This window comes from Diadema setosum, chromosome 5, assembly GCF_964275005.1.
Source record: "Diadema setosum chromosome 5, eeDiaSeto1, whole genome shotgun sequence".
NCBI lineage: Eukaryota > Metazoa > Echinodermata > Echinoidea > Diadematoida > Diadematidae > Diadema > Diadema setosum.
This window is the reverse complement of record NC_092689.1, coordinates 11,225,832-11,251,979: the sequence shown is the minus strand read 5'-3', so window position 1 is coordinate 11,251,979 and position 26,148 is coordinate 11,225,832. Positions and strand designations below refer to the sequence as shown.

The 26,148-nt window shown below is 38.2% G+C and overlaps 1 protein-coding gene across 1 annotated transcript; it reads left to right on the top strand.

Annotated features, from left to right (window-relative positions):
• The first annotated feature begins 676 nt into the window (after positions 1 to 676).
• On the top strand, positions 677 to 14,965 carry LOC140228504 (uncharacterized). The gene is made up of 4 exons (XM_072308736.1): positions 677 to 2,920; positions 6,491 to 6,675; positions 13,954 to 14,044; positions 14,805 to 14,965. Exons 1-4 carry the CDS (start codon positions 739 to 741, stop codon positions 14,963 to 14,965), a joined length of 2,619 nt encoding a protein of 872 aa, XP_072164837.1. The 5' UTR covers positions 677 to 738.
• The last annotated feature ends 11,183 nt before the right edge of the window (positions 14,966 to 26,148 follow it).

Below are 26,148 nucleotides of genomic sequence, written 5' to 3'. Positions count from 1 at the left end.
GAATGCCATGATATTTCAGAGAAGCTCATAGTGTATAGCTTTTAGATTGTAACAAACCATCACTGTTGTTGAATTCAAAGATTGAATTTAAAATCAAATGGAAGACGCTTTCAGCTCTCTATAAACACATACACACACACACATACACACACACACACACAAACACCCCCAAACACACACACACACACACACACACACAACTAATCCCAGACTGCAGGTAATGTTTTCATATAACATTGCTAAACCCACTAATATAGGCAGTTATATCTTCATATTGATTCGTCACAAAGTATTTTAGGACATAAAATGTCTCCGGCAAAAACATTGAAGTGAAATGACGACATTTGATTTGTGTGTACAAGGGGACGTTAATTTTAGAAAATTAGAGTCTGAGCTGTTTTACAATATCGGGATGCTATACTGTGTGGTCTCCATCCTTCAGTTTAATACACCAGTACTAAAAATCTATGCACCATGCATACAATAAATATTTTGTTGTGTTATTCATGTAAATGTTTGTTGTTGTTTTTAGGGAGAAAGAAAGAGGACTCTGCATTGCAAGAAAGCGACTAGATTGACTATCCAAAGATGCATTCGAAATATTTCTGGTTCTAGCGATAGGCTTCTAGTGTGGAAGGTAGAATGAATAGTAACAAGTCTATCTTTTGTGCTCCGGAATTTACAGCGTCGCGGGGTCTTTGGCCTGAAATCCTGTCATGCAGTTAATATTAGCATTACATGAATCGAAGAGTGAGCGTGCAAGCTTTATGTATCCGTTGGACAGCGGGCCTGAGGCTATTTCTGACCAAAATGGAGTTTTCAACCACTCAAAATGTTTCGTTTTCCTCTTGCTCCCAAAGTGTTCCGCATCCAATGGCTTACATTCACAACCTTGATACTGGTTTGGTAGAGGCGGTACCAGTACGCAGACACCAACTTCACGAGACAGAAAGGTCCGAAGCGGTGGCAGGGACCGGACATCTATATTGCCTGAGCGCGAACGCAACTGGCGGTCCACGCCTACACGGTACCCATAGCGTTGCCGCAGGAAACGGTTCGTGCGTGGTGAGCGCCTCGAATAACTCTAATTTTCTTCAAGCTTGTGGCGGCATTTCGGGTGGCTCTCTAGATTTCAGACAGGGAGTTAGAAACACTTGTACAAGTGAAGGAAATCCTCAACAAGGCAACTCAACAGCCTCTGTGACGTCAGCTTTGCAGCAGACGATAGCTCCAATAAATGTATCGTTGTCAATATCGCGCTCTGGTGACGAGCACACAAGATATAACATGACCCTGAACTCGATTTCAAATGATGCCGTTGCTCGAGCCTCTGTCCAATCTTTAACATACTTTGACAATAGACATTTCGATGCAATTAATTTTGAAGATGTCCCCTCGGATGACGATGTTAGGGTAGACTATGATTCGTTTCTGGCTAATTCAACCGAAGCGCATGGTGACACAGGATACAAACAGAACGATAGTGAAGGAGAGCAATCGCAAGCGACAGAAGGGCAAGCTATGGCTCCCGTAGCCGCTATCGTACATCGGCTCTCAGGATCGACATCCCGTAGCAACGGAGCTATACACGAAAGAAAAGGAATCAACAATGAATCTGCGCGCAACGAACAAAATCTACACAACAATGCAGATATTTCGTTGAATATTTCAACGATTCATGAAGTGTCATCGGTTGACGAAGACGAAGCGATTTTGCCACATCGGAAGCTCGTCGACTGCGCTGATATCGGCATAACACCGATTCGAAAGTCGGGAGGATCTCAGTCGAGACTATCTGACGGCAGTGCTACCTGCTCCGCGGTCTCGAGCGACAGCGAACGCGTAGAACCCCGCGCAAGCTCCTCGGCCGAAGTTGTGAAACAAATACCTCTATTTTTGCACGTCTGCGAAGCCGACCAGAAGTCTGATGCAAGTGATGAAGGGACACACCAATTCAAAAAGCCGCCGGCAGTTATTCGAAATTTGTGTCTATCAAAATCATTGCCTGTTAACTCGGAAGATCAAAATTCGGACAATCAAGCAGTACCCCTTCCGTACATCATAAAGCATGTGTCATTTTCGCCTCTACACAATGTAACAAATGTACCAGCAAGCGCATGTACCTATGATAGTTCTCGCCCACATTCATTAGGGCTAACATCAAATAGTTTGTCGATGGAAGAGGGTAGAAGCAACGTGAGAAGCACACCTTTGCTCGATGACAGGTCGAGAAAGTCGGCCGAAAATTCCTCTCAAAATTGTTGTATTTTAGATGTAAATGAGGGGACATTGTGCCAACCCATCAAGCCCGTACCTCTGCTGTCATCGGCGGCAGAGCCACGTTTCTTGTCGGGGATACCGCCGGCTCCATCCCATTTGATTCATCCACAGCCCGTCGTGCCTTTGCCGCTCCCACCTCTGGCGGTGTTTGCGACACCTATTAATCTTCTACCGTCCGCCCTGCCGCTGCATGTTCACAGTCACCTCTCGGCATCCATACCCTGCCAGAGCTCCGGGCGAGTGCCTTTCACCTGTCGTCACTCATCCACAGCTGCCTTGTCGTCAACCGCGCGCCTCGTGAGTGGCAACCCGATCCTCAGGCGAGGCCGTCGGGCTCGCCGAGCGACCATAACCCGTAGCGACTTTCAGAAGCAGCAGCACGATTCCGACAACGAATCCTCGTCAACGAAAAGACAAGAGGCGAATGCCAGGGAGAGAGAGCGAGTTACTCATCTCAACTATGGTTTCGACCAGCTGAGAAGAGTGTTGCCGTGGCCGCATAGAGCGGGTCGTCGAGTTAGCAAAGTAGATACTCTTAGAGCTGCTATTTCGTACATCAGGTATCTGCAAGATATTTTAACAGCGTCAACTCTGCCGGCGCCCCTGGACTCCAAACATCTATCTAGCGGCTTCATTTCTGGTAAGTATTCCAGCCATTTGGCAATGATAACAAGTTATTTACCATGCTGTCGTTGTTAAATGTGACCTTACGGTACTGCAGTTTTAAGGAAGAAAGCCTTACCCACATAATTTGGTGATTTAGAATTAATATGGTGATTTAGAATTAATATGAATGTCAAAACAACACAAAAGAGAGTCAATAAAAACATGCCTAATGAAGCTGGGATAAATTTTAGATCTGAGGATGTTTCACAAACTTAGGATTTACAGTCATCTCAAATTGATTAATGTTTTCATAATCCACTTCTGATTGTTATCAAATTTATGAAACATTTCTTTGTCACTAATGTCGTTTTATACTTTAATAGCTGCATGAATATGATGAAAGAATATTAAAAAAAAAAGTCACCGGGAAGTCAGAATATCGAAGACACAGTCTACAGCAGACCATCACTTTTAACTTGATCTTAACCTTAAAGATCATCTTAATCCTTCGTGAAACACACCAGTTCATCTAGACTCTGAAAACAATTTCCTGCACATCGATTTACGAAGCGTGTTAGACAGATAGATGATTATTATATTTTTTTCGCTTTTGGAGGGACAGCACAAGAAATAACTCTTCAGTCTTAGCACGCATGATATCACCTGTTTTGTATTAAATGGTTAAATTATGTAGACAGTGGACTGTTACTTCAGTTTCGCAGATAGTTTGCCCTAGTAAACATAAAATCTTCCTTTATTTCCTAAGTAGCAAGTAGTCTAAATTCCAATGATTTCTCATGAATGAGGTTCAGAGTAGTTTTCAAAGCAACCACATGCTTGCTGGGCATCAAAATTAGTTTTTCGAAGAAGGAGTCCTAAGACGAGTTGATGTGTTTCAGGTCACTTCATGATTTACCATGATATCACCCATGTAAACCGATAAGGGTGATAATGAGGTCAGATTCTTTAAACAGAAATTTTGCCTCACTTCGTGGCGACATGTAAGATTATGACCTTGTTGTATATTCCTTTCACCTGCCGCACTTATTACACAGTGTGCACAACAAGATCGTGATATTATGTGTCACTCTTGTTAGCGTTAGTCGAGATAATTTGTTGAAATGCGACAAGTGCACATGGTATCCCGTTTCCAAGACTGCGTTTCAGCAAATTAAATGTGTCACACTTTTGCGACCTCGGCTATAGAGTTTCATTCGTAAAGGTTCCGCAGCTTTTCTGTCAATATTATACACATTTCGAATATCCACATGTATTTAGACTCATTACAAATATTCTTTAACATTGTTTCGAAATGAAAGGACTGGCTTAGGCAAGAAAAAAAAAAGGAGGGTCACATTCGAGACTTTGTAAATCTCATGAGTATTTCCATTTAATTTTTCATATTTCATATTAAGTATCAAAGTCTTTTCTGAATGTTATCCGTTATCATTATTATCATTTTCTTTACAACCTGTTTCTCAATAACTTCCTCGCACTACCTATCATCTATGAATTCAATCATCAAAATACACGGTACACTCTTAAAAAGTAAAGGGTAAATCAGCTTTTAAAAGGGGCGAGGAGTGACAGCGTTTAAAAAATGTTGTATTCACCCCTTTTCTTGCTGTATCTAGCACATCTAACTGTTGGATTCAGCTGGATAAAAGGGTGAATACAATATTTTAAAAACGCTGTCACTCCTCGCCATACCCTTTTCTTTTTAAGAGTGTAAGTTTTTATTTTGTGATGTTGAGATGATGTTTTTCCATCACTTAACTATTTCTCACGTCCCTTTTCCGGTGAAATTTTATTTCATTTATTTCATGTCCAGCAAAAATGCAATTGCACTAAGACATTTAAATAAACATAATGACATTACTTAATACAAAGTTGTAACCAAGGAAAAATACAGTAGATGTTGTGACTTTTATGACAAGTACCGAATCAAAAGTGCTGGAAATGGAAGGGGCTGCTAAAAAGCAGGGCTTGTAGTTTGTAGTGTTCCTATACAATAACTTTTAAAAATTGCAGAACTAACAAAGCTTGGCAAATTGCCTTTAAAAAGAAAGACAAAAAGAAACACACACACACACACACAAACACATGATACAGCTCTCTCGTAGGAAAAAAACAAAACATTTTTTCTCCCTTTTCTTGTTTTTGTTGCAATGAGCAAATCACTTTAGTTACTTTTTTCGTCATAGCCAAAATGATAGCAATTACTTTATTATTATAAATGTGTCCATTTTCTGCGATGCAGGTAACATCTCACGCCTGTGAATGGCTGTGATCCCGGGAGTATTTCACAAGAGATTGAAGTTGATCTTAGAATTAAGATCAACTCAGAACAATGATGATATATTGTGTGTGTCATCAGTTATATTCGAACTTCAAATTGATGTGAAAATTTTGGGGAATTTTTCATGCAGCCATTTGTATGCAAAATGAAATGAATAACGAAGGAATTTTGTATAAATTTTGATGACAATTTGAAGTGAATTCTGAAAATATTAGATAAAACTGAACATGGTAAGCTATAATTAGTAAGTTGATCTTAACTTTAAGATCGTCTTAAATCCTTTGTGAAACACCACCTGCATCTTCCCGTTCCTACAATTGCGTGGAATTTCGATTTGTCCGCAACAGGTGTAAAAAATATTTCAGACTACTATAGCGGAATGTCAGACTGTTCGTAGCTGTGAAATTACTCGCAGGCATTTGGGACGCACCTATCAGACGCAAATAGAAAATCAATGAAGCGAACGGAGAATGGAGATTTTTGCACGTGAACACACAAGACGAGACAGAGGATTTATAGTTATACGCGTTTGTGCATACTCTGATGAAGAATCTGGCTATCATACAGTCAAAGCACATTAACATGATGAAGAAAAATACAATTGTGGCTGAAAGGTAACAGGAAGGATACAAAGCGGAGAGAGGGAATTACCCGGTCTTTGTCGATAAGACTTAAAAAATGTGCACAAATCGAATCCGATGTGAACAGATAATGAATCGTAATACAATCACCTATTCAAAAACTGAATTAATATTTTCAGGATTTAAGAATTAGAATTGAGCAGCACTGCCAAATCAGAATTCATTTCACAACTTATCAATTTCTCAGTATTACCTTCCTGCTTCCTTTAAAATGAATAATGACAAGCACATATAGTATAACTGACTTTGGTGAAGTATTCCATTTGTCAGGTCCACAATGTATGAAGGGTTTATGTGCTACATTACATGTGTTAAAAGAAGTTCCAGACAACTTCATAAGGATCCTTATCAATGAATCAATTATTGTTTATAAAAAGCAATAGAACATTTGATCATATGATTACTCAATATACTTTGCATTGTTTGCATTTACTCGTTATAACCAGACATAACGTTCGTCTTGCATATCAATCTTTCCGTCCGTATAGTTTGCTGGAGATTGACGGATCCAGTTTTTGTAAAACACGAAGTTTTGTATATTACAGCTCAAAACCAGTTTTAAATCTGTATTGGAAGATCTCTGGGGGAAACAAAGCTAATTTCATTTCAATACGGTTTTGAAAAGACCTCAACGCTTGAAATCTCGTGATGATCTCTTTTGTAGGCGGGGTTCAGGCAACCCTGGATCCCCAGGGAGTGACGTATCCCATGCTGCCATCCGGCTTCCGCTTCGTCCACCCGCCCACTGTACCTCACCCGCGGCTGCCCCTTCGGCCTTTACTGACCAGCAGACCACCCTTACCTTCAGTGTTGCATGTCAAACACCTCGTACCAGGATCTAATCAAGTGGTAAGTCCTGTAAAAGATTTTTTCGATGTGCACCAGGGGTCCGTTTCATGAAAGTCTTATGAGAGACTTGTCGCTCGTTAAGTATATGAGGGACTTAATGAAATTGACTTTGGCCATTCTGAGGTTTATGTACTGACTGTTATGTGATGAATTCATGAAACGGACCCTTGGGCCCTGTTTTATGAGTTTTGATCATATACTTGATTTCTATATCATAAGTTTATGGCAGCCTATGTGGTAAGGAAATTTAAAGTCGATTATTACCTTTTGATAAAACGGGGCACAGGTGTGTTAGGTATACTTCTTTTGTAATCTATGATCGAAATTAGAGGTTTTTATCCAGGTGAAATCTGTACTGATAAATATAACTATCATTGTGCTCTGGTATAACACAGGCTATGGGAATTATAATTATTGTGCTTACGTGCAATTTGGGATTAAAACCATGTGCTGTTAACGTGTGTGTGTGTATGTGCGTGTGTGTATGTGTGTGTGAGTGTGTGTTTGCGTGTGTGTAGTCCTTTATGGGTTGTCTAGAGGCAATTACGAAGCGTGCTCAACTCATCCCTCTTCTCAGTTGTAACGAAATGTGTACCCAGCATCATGCAATAACATCACGCTGTGTCAGGCAAAACATGAGATGTATTTTGGCATGTTTTAAGTTTCCTTCAAAATGAGAGAGGGAAAAAGATGGGAGAACCAGCGAGAGTTATATTACTTCAGTATGGAACCCTCTTCGTGTTTAATTCCACTCGATTATCGTGCCACAAAATATGCCATCACTGCTGTATTTTTCCCCGTGTTTATTTACATATAACAGCATATTTTCTTTTTAATCTGAATGATCAGAAACAAACAATGGAGTATGCACGTAGATCAAGTGCGGTTAAATTGTTTTGTTAAGTGATAACAGTATTCATACCTAGTCACTATAAATTTTTACTACTTGCCAACATCATTTGTACATTCGATTATGACTTCTTCAAATGAGGAAACAGCAAACACTTTGACCATGGCAGGGCCAGCTTAAAGGCATTATTTACCATTTGCAGATGAAACAAAAACCTGGCTTTAGTGAGTTCAAAATAGTTCTAAAATGTGCGCTAGGGATAGAAAGAACCAATGTAAAAAAAATATGTTCATCAGTATAATCAATGTTTAACATTCTTAAATATATAAAATGTGAACAAAAGTTATGATGAAATTGCTTCTAGAATAAACCGTCTATACAATAATGGTTTATTGAGAAAAATAGTGATGTCTCCTTATATTTTAGGCTTTATTGCAACATCTTTATAAGGTAGGATTTTTTTTTTTTTTTTGTGATACAGCTGACCTACACATGCATATGCATCACATGTGATTACTCGAACATTTTTTAAATCACTGCTCCCAATGGTCAATAATACCTTAACTAATATGCTTTATGATGGCAAATCAGAATCCTGAATTAGAGTCATATGTCAAAGACAAAAAATAAAAAATACAACCTTTATTTGCTTGTGTAAGACTTAACGTCACACAACGATTTTTTTTCACTTATCGGAGGAGCAAGATGTACAGGTATGTACCGGTAATTAGTTCAACCTTTTAGAATATGGGCGATTGATTTCAACAAATTATCTTTAGTTGGAATAACACCTCAGCTTAAAGATTATCACAAAATCAGTGACCATTAATGATATATTACATAAAGTTATATAGATTATGTAATACTTCCGACAGATAAACAAGAAATTGATTTGAGTTCCATGACACAATGGGTACAGGTTTGAGTTCTTAACAGGGTGATTTTTTGAAGTGCATTTTAAACCTACACTGAAATATTTGAGTCATTTTTATTTCTTTAAATACGTTCCATCATTTTGTCTCGGTAAGGGCCTATACACCTAGATGCACATCATTCATAACTTCTATCAGTTATCATCTTAAACCATAGAATGACCTAGTCTTAATTCTTTTTATGTAAGAAAAGTATTTTCATTCGACACGCTTCGGAATTATATTTCATTATTTTGTTCCTTGTTATGGCTATAACGTCACATTGAGTATCAAGGATATTCCAGGTACAACATAGGCCCCTAGTATTAACAGCAAACATTAGAAGGAGAAAGTTAAAAAAAACAGATACAAACATAATATTTTATATTACTAAATACTGTCATACAACGTGGTTGGGGGGGGGGGGGGGTTAACACATCCTCCATCATTGTAAAGTGTAAGCTTAGATAGCTGGACAAGGTTTACTGTATTCTAGCTTAGCTTTCCAAAAAGTGAGCACATCTTTTGAGATATACCATAGTATACTATCATGAAGTACGGCAGTTGTAACGACAGAGGTATTAACTGATGTCCCCATTGCCGGCTAATCCGATTGAGCCACGGTATGGTGCTGGTCCAGAAATATCGAGGATGTTCTGAATACTCGATCTACTTGCACCGTTGAGCCTAGCACTGAGAAATAGGTCAATTAATGAGCGATATGCGTACGATTTTGGGCGTCAAACATTCAGCGCGCCTGCATGCCGAACAACCCATTTATCGTTGGGTGGTAATAATGCTCAGTCATCCCTTACCAACATGTCACGCTCAGTCGTGTAGGACCTACGTCAGCAATAGTGGTCTGCTTATAAAGGAAACCAAAACCCAAATACCATGTATATATGTGCATTTAGTGAAAGCAGCTATTGTAGAACACAACATACAAAGTAAAAGTTTGAGGAAAATCGGACAAGTATTGATTCAAAAGTTATGATTTTTTTAAAGTCTCAGTGCCGTCATCGCTGGATAAGAAGACAACTACATCATGACGTAATGTATGGACATAAACAACATGAAGAAAATATAAAGAAAATTCAACATAATTGTTTTCAGTTTCTAGTATAACAAAAGAGCACATGAATTACCGCTTTCAGAAAGCAGAGGGAATGATAAATTCGATGGAATGTGTACTTTTCATGAAAAAATAGATTTTGTAGGTGATAGTAACAGAAGTCGGTGGAAAGGTAGAAAAAGAGAGTAATAAAAATCGACACCTTTGCAATACCATGGTAAGTGAAAAGCCACCTCACGTTCAAGGCGTCATTATTAAGTGGAGTAAAATCGAATATAATTGGACATATTCCAGTAAAAATTGGGCAAATTATGAGAAAAATTAAGAAATCTTAAGTCGGACATATCAGTCGCACCACTCACGCAAATGCGTAAAATTGTGACGTCTCAACTCCACCAAGACTCTGATTTGTATTTATATCATGTTGGAATTTTCATGTATGAGTTGAATACTGGTGACCTTCCTAGTATATTTTCCTCAATGTTTGTGAAAAACAGTGATATTCATACTTACCCTACAAGACACAGTGAATCCTATCATTTTCCCCCTGTTCGTACAGTTTTAGCCCTTAAGACAATTACATCGACCGGCCCTTCTTTCTGGAATGAGTTAGATTCGGTTCGGTTGCACTCAAGTTCTTTAAGCTCCTTTAAGAAAAATCTCAAAGCCAATTTTCTAAAATCTTATGTTCAATTATTTTGCCGTAATCACTTGAAATTTTTTTTTTTGCATATACTCAAATGATGCCTCGCTCGGATGACTTCATTAGTTTGATCAACTTGCTACTTTTCTTAGCATTTATACCATAATATGTTAATCATAAACATTATATACTATACCATGTACATCCCGTAAACATTGTAATATTCTCGATATTTTGAATTTTGCATGTTACGTCACTTCTGACATTGATATACTGTACTAAAACCTATGTTATATTTTTGGAGCCCAAATCCTACAAGCTTTGCTTTTTAGTGGGTTCCTCATATTACACGCCAATTATAATTAATATGTCCTTATACATTTGTGCATTATTGGTTCAAACTGACCATTGTGTGAAAAACATTTCTGCTTCAAATCAAATGGAATATAAAACTTGTATGAAATGTGGAATATGGAACATGAATAAAAAAAAAAAGATTTGAACGAATCAATATGTTTTCCCCATTTAATCACACTAAAGAATAAAAATGGAAACGTAAAAATGTATTAATTTTTGCATGTCAGTGGCACACCCAGTGATATTACATTATCAGCTCATCAAACTTGCATGTGGTTTGTGACTATAATGTCACCGTTTTATGGAGAAAAAAAAAGAAAGTTCGCGACTCTGGCTTATGCTTTGTCAAGCGCAACTCCCGCGATTCTGTTTTCTAGGTTTGTGGAGTTCATATCACGGGATGGATTCAAGATTTGACATTTCTGTATTAAAGCTTGGCGTTTTCAAGCTTTTTACTTAGTAACTGAGTCGAAAAGCCTTTTGCTCATGAGCTGAGATCAACGAGGGCGCGAGGTATGTATGACCGGCGAAATGAGTTCGTAACCTTTGGCTATACTTTTACATCACACCAAGCCGTGACGCACGCAGTTGGAAAATTGCAACAGTTGCCACATGCTTTGATTTGATTACTTTGTTAATTTAAGAACCTTCTTGTTTTACCTGGCTGAGAAGAAATCTAATTCAGCATGTTTTCACGCCTTACATTTTCATTCAAGTCGCGCTCTCTCCCTCTCTCTTACTCCCTTTGGAGAGCGACAAGAATTCTGGATTTTTCATTGATACAAGGCCAGGAATCATGTTTCTTCGTTTTGGGTTTTTGTTTGTTTTATTTTTTAACTATTTCTAACATAGTTTTACGACCTTTGAATATCAATTTAAACCCTATGTTTACTTTTATTCTGAATATTTTTATAATGCATAGTGCATGCATTCATGTTTGTGTGCATGTAAAAGCTTTCCTGCGCTTGTCCATGAGACCGTTATTGACTGGGCGTGTCGTTAGAGAAGAAAGTGCGATTAAACCCAAGTTTAGAGATTTACCAAGTTATCTATAGTGTGGGTGGCCTGCGACATTCGACATTGATGGAGTAAGCAGTGATTTTTACCTTATTTCACATATCATTGTGATTTGTGATTCACCGTTCGGTTTGGTCTGTTCTTCTTTCATTAATTGTGAAACTGTGAAATATCACAGTACATTTATTACCGTGGAATATGTGATGACTTTTACTGTTTCCAGCACGGGAAAAAAGTTTTTGATAATATCTATAGGTATGTACCTAAGCTTAGAGTAAGAATATGAAAAACCGCCCTTAAACCGGCTTTTGTGAGCTTGATACATTTGAATGTACGGATGCTTCGTTTGACATTAAAATTGTCCTTCTTCATCAGAGTTACTAAATATCAAGTAGTATTCCATGAAAACAAAAGCACACCTCGTCTTAGAGATCTGACACACACACACACACACACACACTCATACACACAAACACATCATTTATCTATGAATATCGCCCATAAATGCATTACCCTAATAACGTGTAAAAGAGAAGATGGACGTGTGTTTATAATGTTATAAACTGATATTCATTTGGTGTTGTCTTGAATGTCTTATCTAAAGAGACCGCATAGCTTGTTGGAAGCAGTGCTAGATCCGCTCATATAAAGTGTGCGGTACAAAACCCATTAGATTTGGGCATTCCAAGTGCATACCAGAGTTGGAAGATGTTTTATGGCCATTTCTTTCTGCTGTATTCATTGGTAACTTTACGTTAAAACACATGAAATGCTTTTTCTTATATTAAGTCTTTAAAAAAATACAAACTCAACTGAGAGGAAAACTGATGTTGCTCATAGGGATATGAAAAAAAAAAATCATCTTTCATGTAGTAATAGAATATCAAATGAAATTAAAAGTCCATTTTTATCACATTGCAAAAGGAGGAGCCACTCAACCACCGATCATGTTCCCAATGTTTAACAACATTACCACATGCATCAAGGGGCTAAAAAGCAAATTTTACATTCGGCTCTTTTCTTTCTTTTAACGCTGATACACCCTCACAATAACACCCAAAGAAATTACGGTACTGCAAATCAAATCTCCGCGGTGAGCAATGGTTACTTCAGGTGAAACTCGTTATTTCGTTCAGACCCCCAGCTGGTGGACAAGCATCAAAACAGGTGCAAACTCGCAGTGTGACATGGGATACGTAGCGTGATTTTCTTGCTTTCGTGCCCTTACCTACTCTCCCGGCGCTTTTTCCCTCTTCTTTTCGATATTTTCCCATATAATCTTTTTTTTTCTTTTTGGCGGAGCAGGAAATCTTATCAATGTACTTTAGCCTTATCGTATAGTAAATTACTGATATCGAGGTAGTTCACCCAACTTATACGTGCGTCTGATTATAAGGATTAACACCTCTCCGTCCCAATTTTTCTTTTCTGACGATGTGATTGTTCGAAATTTGTCCATAATTTCAAGTTGATATGACAAAATATAAAACGCAGCTCCGCGATTTTCATTTTTCTCAGTCACATTTGTTCGGAGAATTCAACCCTAAAAAAAAAAAAAAAAAAAAAAAAAAAAAAAATCGATTTTATTGATTACTTTTTGTTAAAGAACATTAATCAAAGAAAATGACAGAAACATACGCTTCTACCCCAAAGCTTTAGTAAACTCGTAAAGGGGAATGAAGCCCAAACATCATATGGATTTGAATGCAGAAATGCTAGTAGAAGGCATCGCTAAAGTTATAGAGGATAAGGGGACAATCCATTCAAATGTTATGAATTTTTGAAGTTCGGTACCGCCATCGCTGGATGAGAATACTATAATAATTCTTAATATTAGAGCAGATCACTGTTACTTTAATGAAAGACACACATTCTTTTCCCTTTTTACTGAAATAATTATGTTAAAGGTAATGATATCCCCCTGCCTTCTGAAAGAGACAAGACAAGTGCTCTTTCATTTCATTATGTAAGAAAATTGGAAACATTATGTTGAATTCTCTTTATATATTCTTACGTTGTTGCCCTACTGTGACATTACGAATTATTGCAGTCTTCTTATCCGATAATTGTGTTACCAAGACTTTAATGTTAGTAACTTTATTTGAACACATGGGAGATACGCATATGAAATTCGTCCCACAGTTTTCATCTTATCAAAATAATTTTGTACGAGAATGCTCTGGTCATGAAGATATACCCTCTCCCCCCCCCCCCCCTTTATTATCATTAATTTTTTTTTTCTTTAGCTTCCAATCCGATTAACGTTTCTATAAAGATACCATCTTTAAAGAAAAGAAAAGAAATTAATGAAAATTATCCAAACAATTTGCATCTTATTCAGGTCTATATCTTCTAGGAGAATAGTTCAGTAAAAATTAATAAACGGTAAGTTCCTAACACCCTTTTTTCGACTCGTATCCCAACCCAGCTACCAGTTCCGACACAAAACGGCAATCACCCAAGCCACGCGAGTCCAGGAAACCGATCTACTGCCCTCACGTGGTTGCTGAACTTCCAAGGTAACTCGATCAATGCTGTTTTCCAAACTGTCGTACAAGGAGATGAATTCAATGTATAATAGGCTTCGAATTCTAAAGTCCATGTCAACAGTCCGATGATTAAAAAGTAACAAATTATATCCAAAATTGATTATCGTAGATATACGTCATGGGTTAGTGCTCCTACGTTTTCTTTTTCTCTCAACTTAATGAGCTTCGCTTTTAGGCAATGTTTGATTTAGTTTTCAAAAACAAATGAGAATCAAATAAAAACTCTTTCACGAGAGACTTGGGTGTTGTTGCTACAATAACAGGTAATTATATGTATAATATCAGAGTTTTTTTCATTTCTTTTCAACTTGATACAACCTGTCTGATAAAAAAGTAACGGTGCACCACGTATGCTTTCTTGGGTATGTATGTGGCCCTGAAAAGAGCATACCCACTCCTGATGTTTCGGCAAGCATGTTCTTGCCGTTTTCAAGAGAAAACTTGAAAACTTGAAAACGGCAAGAACATGCTTGCCGAAACGTCGGGAGTGGGCAGGCCATTTTCAGGGCCATATACATACCCAACAGCACCATTGAGCTTCTACTATACCCAACGGATTTTCTTTCTTTCTGAAAATGCAGAAAAATCACTAATAAATAATAAAGTCACGATAGCTTCTGCTTATTTCATCTCAGAAAGAAACACTCAGCATCACGTCAACCACAGGAGAGATGTTCTTATGATCTTTTTTTCATGTAACTTGATCGACATTGTTTGCTTTTCTTATTAGAGAACCTAAGGATGACGTCAACGGGTCACACGGACTCTTCGAACCAAAGTCTTAGACTGAACGGCGGATTCTCCGATCATCACGGGGGAAGGAACGCGGAGAGCCTAGTTTCAAAACCCAATTCGGACGACACACACCCAGACAATGGGCCGGATACTTGAAACAAAACGATGATGAAACGACGACAAGCCACTATCCCAGTGATCTGTTTTGAGCGATGTGAGCGTTTGTGGATAGGTGCCCCCATTTTGCGTAGATTGGCAGAAAGAAAAAATCTTATCTTCAAACTGATGATTCAGGGCTTCATGGCAGAGCTGAGCTAAAACGATTTATTTTTCGATTTTTAGTTGTAACCATATCATTTGTTACTTGAGAGTGGATATTTTATGTTGCAATCTGGAACTCCGCGATTTATCGTGACACTATTTCGGGGCCATCAGACGAAATTGTCACTCTTTTACTTTATGTGTCCTTCCAAATGTCATTTGGACAGAAGTCTGAAGAGTTTTCTTATGCTCTGTGATAGAGATTGTGATTTGTTGCAAGTTGCTGTTGAAAGTTACAATTTTTACCATGTGATCTAAAACAGTCAAACCGTTGACTCTAAAAATGGCAGGTTGCGCGTGTTCCATTTGCGAGTATCGAGTGGCTATGTTTGTATACTTTGAAAAAAAAAAGCAATCGTCTTCTGATTGTACAACTTTTTGTCCTTAATCGATGAAAGTTTTTAGAAAAAGAAAAAAATAAGAAAGATCTGGTTCTAAATCGCTGATCTGTTTTCTTTTGATTTAATGCTATTTCTTTCATACGATTAAGTATGAAACTTCATTTGTATAAAAGGACAAGATTTCGTAATATGTGAATGATACGTTTTCAAGATTTTTATCAAGTATTCTTTATAAAAAAAAAGAAAGCAAAGCAAATTAGTTTGTACATGATTCCACAAGCATAGCTTCAAAGTCCTCGTCAGTTCTCACAGAATTTTGCATAGAATTTTGCACTTGAATTTTGCATGAATATTTTATCGATACAGTGAATTCTTCTGATCAAAATTTTCACAAAGATCAGTTGGGGTTTTTTTCCATTTGGTATGTCTGTAAATGTTAAGGAGAAACGAATATTTTTTTTTTTAACTCTTTTTCTTTGAAAACGTTATCACATTTTACAGTAAGGCGTTCCGGCTTTGTTTGATTTAAAAATTGTATGTGTTTGAAACTGGTTTTACGTCACTAGATTCAGTCACTATATGAATGGACTGTAGTACAGCTTACATCAATATAAATTAAGTGTCTATTCTTTATACTTCTGGGCCAGTCCCTTGTGCTTTTTTTTCCTCGCATTTATTTTCTCTGCATTGGTTGTATGTCAGAACACGTTAAACCACTACTTTGATCTTTCTAGTCTGTTCAGAAAGTATATTATGCAAAAGGCGAGAGGTTAGATATGTGTTATTTTCAACAAAGTTGAGAAAAGATTATGTAATTACAGAGATATGTATTTGTATCAATGGATAAGCTTTTTATGGTCTTAATTTCCTTCTATGTCTGCAGAGGTTGCTTTTCGAGTTAGACACAGCTTTTCCGGTGTATTCTTGGCTTGCTTTTGTTTTGCATTAAGAAACTGAGTTACGTGGCCTTAAGAAAGTATATTTCATAACATAAAAAGTGAACATGTAAATGATTACTTTTCAAATTTTGTTTCTTGATCACTGATCATGAGTGATTTCGAATGATGTGTTTGTGTCAGAGACATGTTCTGAAGAGTGAGAGATAATGTGTCTTTACAGTTTTCAGTTGCTTTGTCTTCTATATTTCTCTCTGTGAGTTGATATCAGTAAAACACACTTATGTATATATCAGAGACGTCATATTTGATGACATTTATATGTGATTAGATACGGGAATTGTCTCAGTCTTCATATTGAGTCATGAAACAGAAGATTTTGATGCAGTCTTCCAGATTTCAGTATGGGGACTAGTTTTTTCTTTCGTCCAATATGCAGAATTATCATGGATCGCATTGTTATTCGTGTACAATTTCTGTAGTCAGACATGTCATATAGCTTTAGGTATAAGAGCGAATGTTTTTAATCAAAGAGGTCCAACGTTAAAGAATGGGTGGAGGATGTAAGCTTGAAACAAAACAAGGAAGTTTTGTTGGACTTCATTGTCGAGTTGCTCCTGGAGTAGAAGAAAAGAAGAAACAGTGCTCTCTGCGTTATATGACATTTACGCCCTTCTACCTCGTATTTCGAGATTGCAACTTATTTTTTGTCTTTTCAACATCAATACCAGTTTGGTACTCACGTTGTTCATAGGCAACATTTCACTTGCATTATTGTCAGCGATTGCTCATTCATAACATTTGTTGTATTATCTAAGACTTGTTTCGGTCTAAGACTTTGGGAAAAGTAATTCCAACGTTAAAAGACGCCAGCTTTGACGTGGCAACGTGATGAGAAGATTATCTTGTCTATATTGTCGTTTGTGTCCCGTGTCATTTGTGATTGTGGTGATAACAGTTTATGAATGCTCCTATGATGTAGTCCCCCCGTAAGTGGGAATGGTGCGATGCAGATCTGAGCAGGAGGCGGTGGTGTTACTGGTGATGATGATGGTGGTGGTTGTGGTCTATTATTATTGATATGGGTTAGGTTTTATAGATTGGTACGGATTTTGTTCATTCCAAGCATCATCAATAGTCGAGAGCATTCAGATATCCTGAAGTATTTGCAGAGAAGCTCAAATGCTACCATCACACCCACGGAAGTGTTTACAAACTGCGTTGACGCAAACAATAGACATTTGATCATTGCTGAAAGAGACATATAATCGGACGGAGCACGCGCTCGCCACACGCCAGTAGCGATTATCGACTCCTAGTCGTCATATTACGCAATCTCTCACAAAAAGGCTTTGAGTTGTATTTAATTTCCGTTTCATGCCTTATCACCAGACAGACTGACAAGCACTCCTCAATGTGTCCGTGATAATACACAAGCGACCCCTCACTCAGCTCAACCAAATATTTGATTTCAGATCTGAATTGACGCTCTACGGCTACCGTATTCATAATCAAACCAATCCATTGTTCACCCGCGTACAAAAAAGAAAGTACATGTTTCTGGTGCTAAGCGTCTTACGTTTGCAATTGGGATTCGCGCGTTTGCTCAAAGTCCTAATGCTAAGTGACATAGGTGTATTCATCGTGTTGATGTGAACAATCAGGAGAAAAGTACAACACACAAGAGGTTTTCTCCTTTTTTATCAATATATGAAGTGGGCTCCAGCCATTTATCAACAAATCATGCTGCCCGACGACCCTAAAAGTAGGCTTTTGTTTTCAACTCTTGGTCTGCCCTTCAAACGGTTTGTTCAGAACTTAAGTGATTTCTGCCCGCGCTCCGTTTGGTTGCATCAAGAACAATCTGATTTTACTCAGCACCGTTGTGATCAATATAATGACATAAAAAAGTCGTCGGTCTTTTGTGAACTGTGCTGGAACACGACATTCTATCTAACTGTCGCAGAAATTGCACCTGCTAATAGCAGTTGTATCGCGTAAATATTGTTTTCGTACACAATATTGTCATAATGAGAAGTGGACCTTGCTATAAGCGGTACAAACTCTACGGTCTCTCGAAAGTCGCGTCTAACTTTTCTTTCATGACAAAGTGTGGAATGGGGACATTTGGGTTTAAACATACTATTACCCCAAGGGATTTCTGCCTCCATTATCAATGTAACGTTGAGGCGTGACATGAAACGTACTCAGTGGTTTTATAGTAGATGATCATTTCAGTGTAACTTTGTATATCTTTCAGAATCATAACATGGATCATTGAAAAGAAGTTTACCTAAAACAAATTCCGTTGATTTGGAACACATTTTCATTGTGCGCGTGACTTCACGTTCTGGTGTGGAATTAGTAAAATTTGTTTCCGTGTCCATCACCTGGCCGAAAGATATTATGTTCATGGAGTATATAGGGCCCTAGATGATCCATCTCTGTCTATCTATCTATCTATCTATCTATCTATCTATCTATCTATCTATCTATCTATCTATCTATCTATTTATCTATCTATCAATATCTATCTTCAATATATCTATCTTTCTATTTATTTATTTTTCTATCTATCTATCTATCAAGATCTGTCTATCCATCTATCTATCTATCTATTATCTATCTATCTACCTATTATCTATCTATCTATCTATCTATCTATATCTGTCTATATCTGTCTATCTATTGATCTATCTACCGATCTATCTATGCTATATATCTATCTATTTATATCTATCTATCTATCTATCTATCTATCTACCAATCTATCTATTTATCTATCTATCTATCTATCTATCTATCTATCTATCTATCTATCTATCTATCTATAAGATTCTATCTGAATAAAGAATAGTATTGGAAACAAGTAAGCAACCTGTCTAATGTATGCGTTGATAACCCCTGCAGTCGCCAATGCCTTTTCAATCACTTTGCGCGACTGGTTAAAGTATAGTATGACAGGAATGGTGCTTGTGTTGTGATGCCAAAATCCACCGCACCTGTAAGATGGTCGTACGTGAAGGAAAAAACAAGTCGTTTTATGCAGATACTGCGAAGCGTAAGTGTGAGAGCGTCAGGAAGCTTTGCTTTAACTTGGGCCTTGTCCCCACGACAACACCACGAAGACAATAAAAAAAAAAATAACAATAATGCAATGAATGAAAAAAATATCCTCAGTAGACATTTCGATAACCATTACAGATGTCCGACCAAGGAATTTGTTGTCAGTATTCGTTTATACATCAAACTAGAATGACAAAGAACAACCAATAGCAGATAGTTGTCCACAGGAGCGTTGTGGCGTGTCTTCTTTTGAGTTAATCAACTGAACGACTGGGCACTTATACGGGGGGGGGGGGGGACTCCCATTATATCAAAGTCCTCGGAATTGGCAGTTTTCTTTCGTTATATCAAAATTTCGTTATAGCCGGACAGTAAAACATGAAAAGATACATAGATGATAATTTCGGAACCCGATTATTACTTCATCGTAACGAGAATTTCGTTATAAACGGGTTCGTTATAACGGGTGTAGGAAACCTACACAGTATCGAGTAAGAACTGTTGAGAGTGCTGTCCTCGGAAGGCATACTATTTCTACCCTTGGTTGGTTCCGTCCTCGTCTAAGGGTCCATGGTTTGACGAACGCCCTGCGTGACGAGAAACTATCAGAGGCTGCGGCGGCAGTGTGCTTGGAATCTTAAATCGCCCGCATATGTATGTGCGTGCGAATGTTCGGGTGCTTGTGTGTGTGTGTGTGTGTATGCCTGTTTGTGTTTGTTTTTAAGTGTGCAAAAAAAAACCCCAATCGATTTCAGAAATATTTTATTGCTCTGTCTTGAGAAATTAAAAAAAAAAAAAAAAGGTATGCGAACGCGAAAGCTTTCCTTTGGCAGACTATTTGCGCGCAGAGAAGAAAGGCTGACCAATCAGCAGACGACGAACACCATTCATGGTGTGAAAAGCTATTTGCGTGCGGGAAAAAGAAAATACCAAAGTGACATCGAATGCATGGTGTGGGATCGCCTTAAGGGAAAATGACTCCCGATCAACAGCGGCAAACGCCGGCACGACGAAGTTTGTTGGAGAGAAGAAAGAGGAAGAAAGATACACAGAGAATATAGAGACAGGGAGAAAGGAAAGATCCTTGTGTGAAATCCAGACTTTGTACGATGATGTATCATCATAATTATTATAGTAATCTATATAGCATTAGACGCGTGTAGATAACATTACCTGTAAAAACATGGCCTTCGCGAAACAAGGACACGCAATGAGAGCAACATTTCAATGGAAGCACACAGGTACTCATGAAACCGTTTTTGGCAAACCCTTTTCTATCACATACCGGCATCTAATGTAAGAAGGGCTAAAATTGATCAATTGTTCACCAAATACTTGTTGTTGTTGTTGTTGTTGTTGTTGTTGTTGTTGTTGTTACTGTTTTATATATTCATTGAGAGTGATAACCGTCATGTACATGAAAGAAGAATGGGATTGAAAACCAAAAGAGATTATGATTACTTTTAGACTGAGTGAATTGATAAAGTATCTATATCTCTTTTGACAGGTTTCATCTGGGTGTTTCTCGATCATGGAGGTGGTGTAGTATACTCTCAGGCAGAAAAAAAAGATAATGATAATAAAGGGGACGCACGCGCCCCTTTTAATCTTTTTTTTTTTTAAACAAAAACTAAGGGGCGCCCGGTGCGCCCCCTCCTGGGTTTTGATCCGCCACTGTCCATTATTTTTGTAATTTTATTATACACGAGGCCTACTTTAGTCGAAGTAGAAACATAAGACAAACGTCTGCCTTATAACTGTCCCTCGGATATTACATAAAATGGAGGACTCGTGAGTGAGAGAGTCACAACTCGTGCGCGTACATGCAAAAGGATCCCCCTTGATTCATTCATCGCAAAGACCAGGGTGCATAACCCGGTGAAGTGGCTCCTCCATCTAACTAGACTCCATGAAAGACCAGCTAGTGCAGAACATGTGGGATATCCAGCCATCTTCTCAGATGGGAAATGAAAAAAAAAATGATTCTATTAATCAATTGCCATATATCATCGCGCTGAAATTTGAAGCTATAGGATTGGTTTCTTTCACCGCCATATACTTGGAGAACCGAAAATTTGAGAATGCAATGATCACTTTTTCGCATGCAAAGAAACTCAGAGCAAGGCCTAGAAGTATTCAAACGTCATTGTGTGAAGAGAGGCTACTTTCAGCTAAGACCTCATCCATGCGTTTCTGGCGCCAAAGTTCATATCGAAATGTCAGGGCAGACGATGAAAAGACGTTCACAAATGGACGTATTTAAAAAAAAACACACAAAAAAAAAACACTTCCCTAGATTATATTTAGTGAGTTCTTTGTGAAGTTCATGCACCCATACGGAATCAGATAATGCATGTCTCCATGAAAAGCATTAAGACACATTTCCTCTTCATTTAATGCGTTTGCTTATCAACTTGCAATTCTTTAACCAAATGTTCTTTTAGGTCACTGCTGCACCGCAAAAGCTGTGGAAATTGACCACACGTGCTGCTCGGCTCTGAACAATAAGACGTGCAATAATATTTCAAAATTTACCTCACGGTATAGCTCTTGGCGATTGCCGCCCTCTACACCCCCCCCCCCCCCCTCCCAAACAAAAATTGTCTTCGTGGTTCTATGTCAGTATTAATGAAACATTGAGCACGAACAAGGATTTTAACCAATCGAGCTGGGACCATAGAACACCCGCAAAATCTCCCACTGCTTCGCAGGCGCGCTGGCGCGACGGCTCCCCCCAAAGTGCCCACTTCTGCAGTCGAGTCGTACTGCGTGCGCTTCGGGATTAAAAATGCGTACGCGCGCTTCACCTCCTCAACGTCTGCGCAATATGACGGAGCAGCGGCAGAGAGCATGGCCTCTATTCATACTTTGGCTAACCGATATAAGATGCAATAAAGATGAACAGCAGGGGTCACTAGAATGAGCTGCTACATTTTTCTCAGTCATTGGTCGGAGACAATGGAATTATGGCTTTTTGCGGGCGTTCGATTTGAACTGAAGTGCCGTTGTTTATTTGTACCAGAAGGAATTCCAAATGCAACGCACGATTTATTCTACAGATCGACGTTAGATTCCAGATGTATAAGTTGGGGGCAAAGCAGAAAACTAAGTGCGCAGCGGGAAAATCTTAGATGAAGGTACTGTTTATGGTTTGTTTTAATGGAAGATGATATAGCTCGGTAAATTAAGCCGATTACATATTCTTAAAACGACGCACAATTATTATAGGTCGTATGGAGGATCATAAATGTTGGAGCGGCGGGTTTATTCAAAGATGAAAGAAAAGACTTCATTTAATCCGCTCTTCATTTTTCCCCTAATATAGTCATTCATCTGAAACACATGTCACATGAGGCACTAGTATATCTGCTCCAAAGTCACCGAAATCACTCATGGTGAGGCAAAGTAGAGACAGAATTCGGACCTAACGCAGCTGATCTCTTAGTTTCGTCTTATCTTCGATATGTTTTCTTATACTTTTTTTCCCTTGATCAGTTCGTTCGAGATATGAAACATCAAAGAAGACTAGTGATACCTACAACACAGCTCCCGAGGAACAGAGTGTAGTTTGGTATGTTAAGGGACATGTTATTCTGTACCATTATTTACGAGATGTTGTTTGAAATCTTTCTAGTTTTTAGTGATTTTTATGCATTGTTGGCAGAATTTGATTTCGAATTAAAGCAATGGAAGCGATGCAGAGCCATTCATAGTGTCAGATTTATTCTATTTCTTCTCATTTTTATCATATCTGGATTTGGCGTCAAGGCGCTGACCTAAAAACGTTATAATTCAACTGCTAACTCGATTGTATCCAAATCTGGTTATGATATAGTGTGGTACGTGACTTCATTGCTTAAACGTGGCAAGAAAACACCAAAACGAAAGAAAACTAAAAAAGAAAGAAAGAAAGATGGATTGTGTTGTTGGACTGGAATCTGTAGGCCTAAGTAGGCCTATAATCATATCTAGGTAATGGCAACGAGTAATATTATCATATATTACTTTAACAATATTACGTATTCTAAATGTGTATTATGGTATATACTGAGTATACAGTGAGTATATGAGACACCCATGCACCCAAAATAGCATAATATAATTACCAAAATATTATTATACATAGTTACATTTACCCATAATAGGCCCAGATAGATGTCGAAAGAGAAATGTAGATACATAGACAGAAGTGTGTTAATGCAATTAAAACATAATGATAAGGACTCTTGTTCATTCATTGTCTGCTCTTCTTAAAGTTGCCAGTGTGTATTTGATACCACTTTTTTTTACTTGGAAACGTATTTCCTTTTTTTTTTCTTTCCAGTGACACATTTTCACACACACTCACACACAGATACATTTGTCTATAGTATATTATCTGCTTCCTAACTTGGTCTCCTCTCTTTCTCTCTTCCTCTCATTCTTCCGATCTCTCTCCTCCTTTCTCTCCCTCTCTTTCACTATGGATCTCCCTCTCTCTCTTCTATCTCTTCGTCACCATCTACATCACTATATATCTCTCTCCGTCCTGTCTTCTGCCTCTTTCACCAGTCTCCTTCATCTCTCTCGTTATAGCTCTCCATCTCTCCCTTCTATCTCTACTCGTGCGCCACCTGAATACATAGCGTCGGTTTACTCAGCCGCCTTTCTCACCTCGGCAAGTATTGATCATGGTTCGCGGGACACGAAGGCATTTGATAAAAAGACAGAAAAAAAAGAAAAGAAAAGAAGGACGGAAAAAGACTTGACAGAATGGAATATATAGAGAGAGGGCTAGTGTTCATTTCAACGGGGGTAAGGGAATACCTGTTCTTTCAAGTGCCAGAAATTCATTAAGTCCGCAGTAGGTAAATGAATAAATCACGGCAGAGAATGACAGCCCACTGCACTGAGATGCGAGGCAGGACGAGTTGGACATAATCGTTTCGACGAAGGAAGAGAACATGTCTCTTTCTTTTTTTTTTTCTCCCGCCATATTTCTTGATATAGCAGATAATGGCATTACAACACAAAGATATAGGCCTGATTGTCTGACTTATAGTGGTTGTATAAAGACGGTCAAATATTACTTATAACTACATGTGTGTTGTTGTGCAGTGTATAGTGTGTGCGGGTATACAGGCATAATACACAATGCATTCATGCATATTACATAATGTATGTGATACATTACATACAAAGTATATATATATATATATATATATATATATATATATATATATATATACATATATCCCATGTGTGGGGGATGTGGGTGTGTTTGTGTGCTCAGTTCTGTGTATACGATATTATGCTTGTTTATTACATGTGATGCGCACTCACTTACGATGGGGGAAAAAAGACCAATCTAACTTGGGTCCAAAATGATGATTGATTTTTTGTGTCTATATTCTGTCAAATATGCCTGTTAGTCACCTTCGGAGTATTTAGAACCTCCCTCCGTTTTCTATGCTGGTTGCGATCGGTTTACCAAGAGTTCATTTCGACTCAGAAACAGTGCCTAATTCTTGCTTGCTTTTCAATAATCTGGTGCACCGTCTTATTCCACTTTTTCCCCCTCTCATTTTCTTAGCAACCAGATCTGAAGGCCCGGAAAGAATTTAGCGTGATTAAGTCAAAACTGAACAAAAGCACTTGCTATGGGGCCACGAGGCTGGAGAATAAGGGGGTCGTGTGCCGTTCAGCTCGGGGCGCACGCTCGCTGAATCTCCGCGGTGTACGCCAACTATCTCGCGTGTCTTCATATATAGCAAGGCTTTAGGGGTAAGGGGCCGAGGAAAATTGGTTATAATATTACTCGCTCGCACGTGGCTTTTAATTCAGCGTTTAATTGTGTTTTATTTGCCCCGTAAAAAGCCGGGACAGAGAAGGGACAATGGCGTGTGTAGGCAGGTAAGCGCGCGGGTGGTGTTTTGTTAAGCCTCTCCGTCGGGCTCTCATAAGTAGTCGCTACAAAGCGCAGTAAACAGTGAACACGACCCCTTTCACGTCAAAGACATAAGTCGATGAAACCGGTGTTTGACAACCAAAGCTGACCTCAACCGTTCTTGGGTGTATATATATATATATATATATATATATATATATATATATATATATATAAGACCCGAAACTAACTTTTTCTTTTGGTGGCCTGATTCGGGCCACCGGAACATATCTGTTCTTAAAAAAGTAGTGGCCCTAATATATATTAACTGCACCGTTTCATGAAAGTTGTGAGCCCTTACATGTTTGTCGGTCTCTGACAATTTCAGAAAATTCTTCGGATTTGATTGGCTGAGAAGCTCTGGTAACTGACTATATTACTATGGTAATTGACAGAGACTGACAACTTTTTTGAAACGGTGCCCTGACATACATTATACATTCACATAGATACAATATATGTATATATTTATATCTTAATGCACATATCATTTTTATAAATAAACATAAATTACTTACTTGTCTCTGCTTTTGACATAGTAATATGCTCGAATCGTTCACTGGAGGGTACAGTTGTCAAATCCTGGATGACTGCACGTTATTTGTAGTTTGTTTGTTTGTTTGTTGTTGTTGTTTTTGTTGTTTTTTTTTTGCACGTGTCATTAAACCTTTCTGTGCCAGGGACTTTGAATAGTGTGCAAAAGGATAGGAGTTTCTGTGCCAATCGGCACTCAACGCACACAAAGGATTAAGCTTGCTCAAACTTACTCTCAGCGAACAACACAATCTC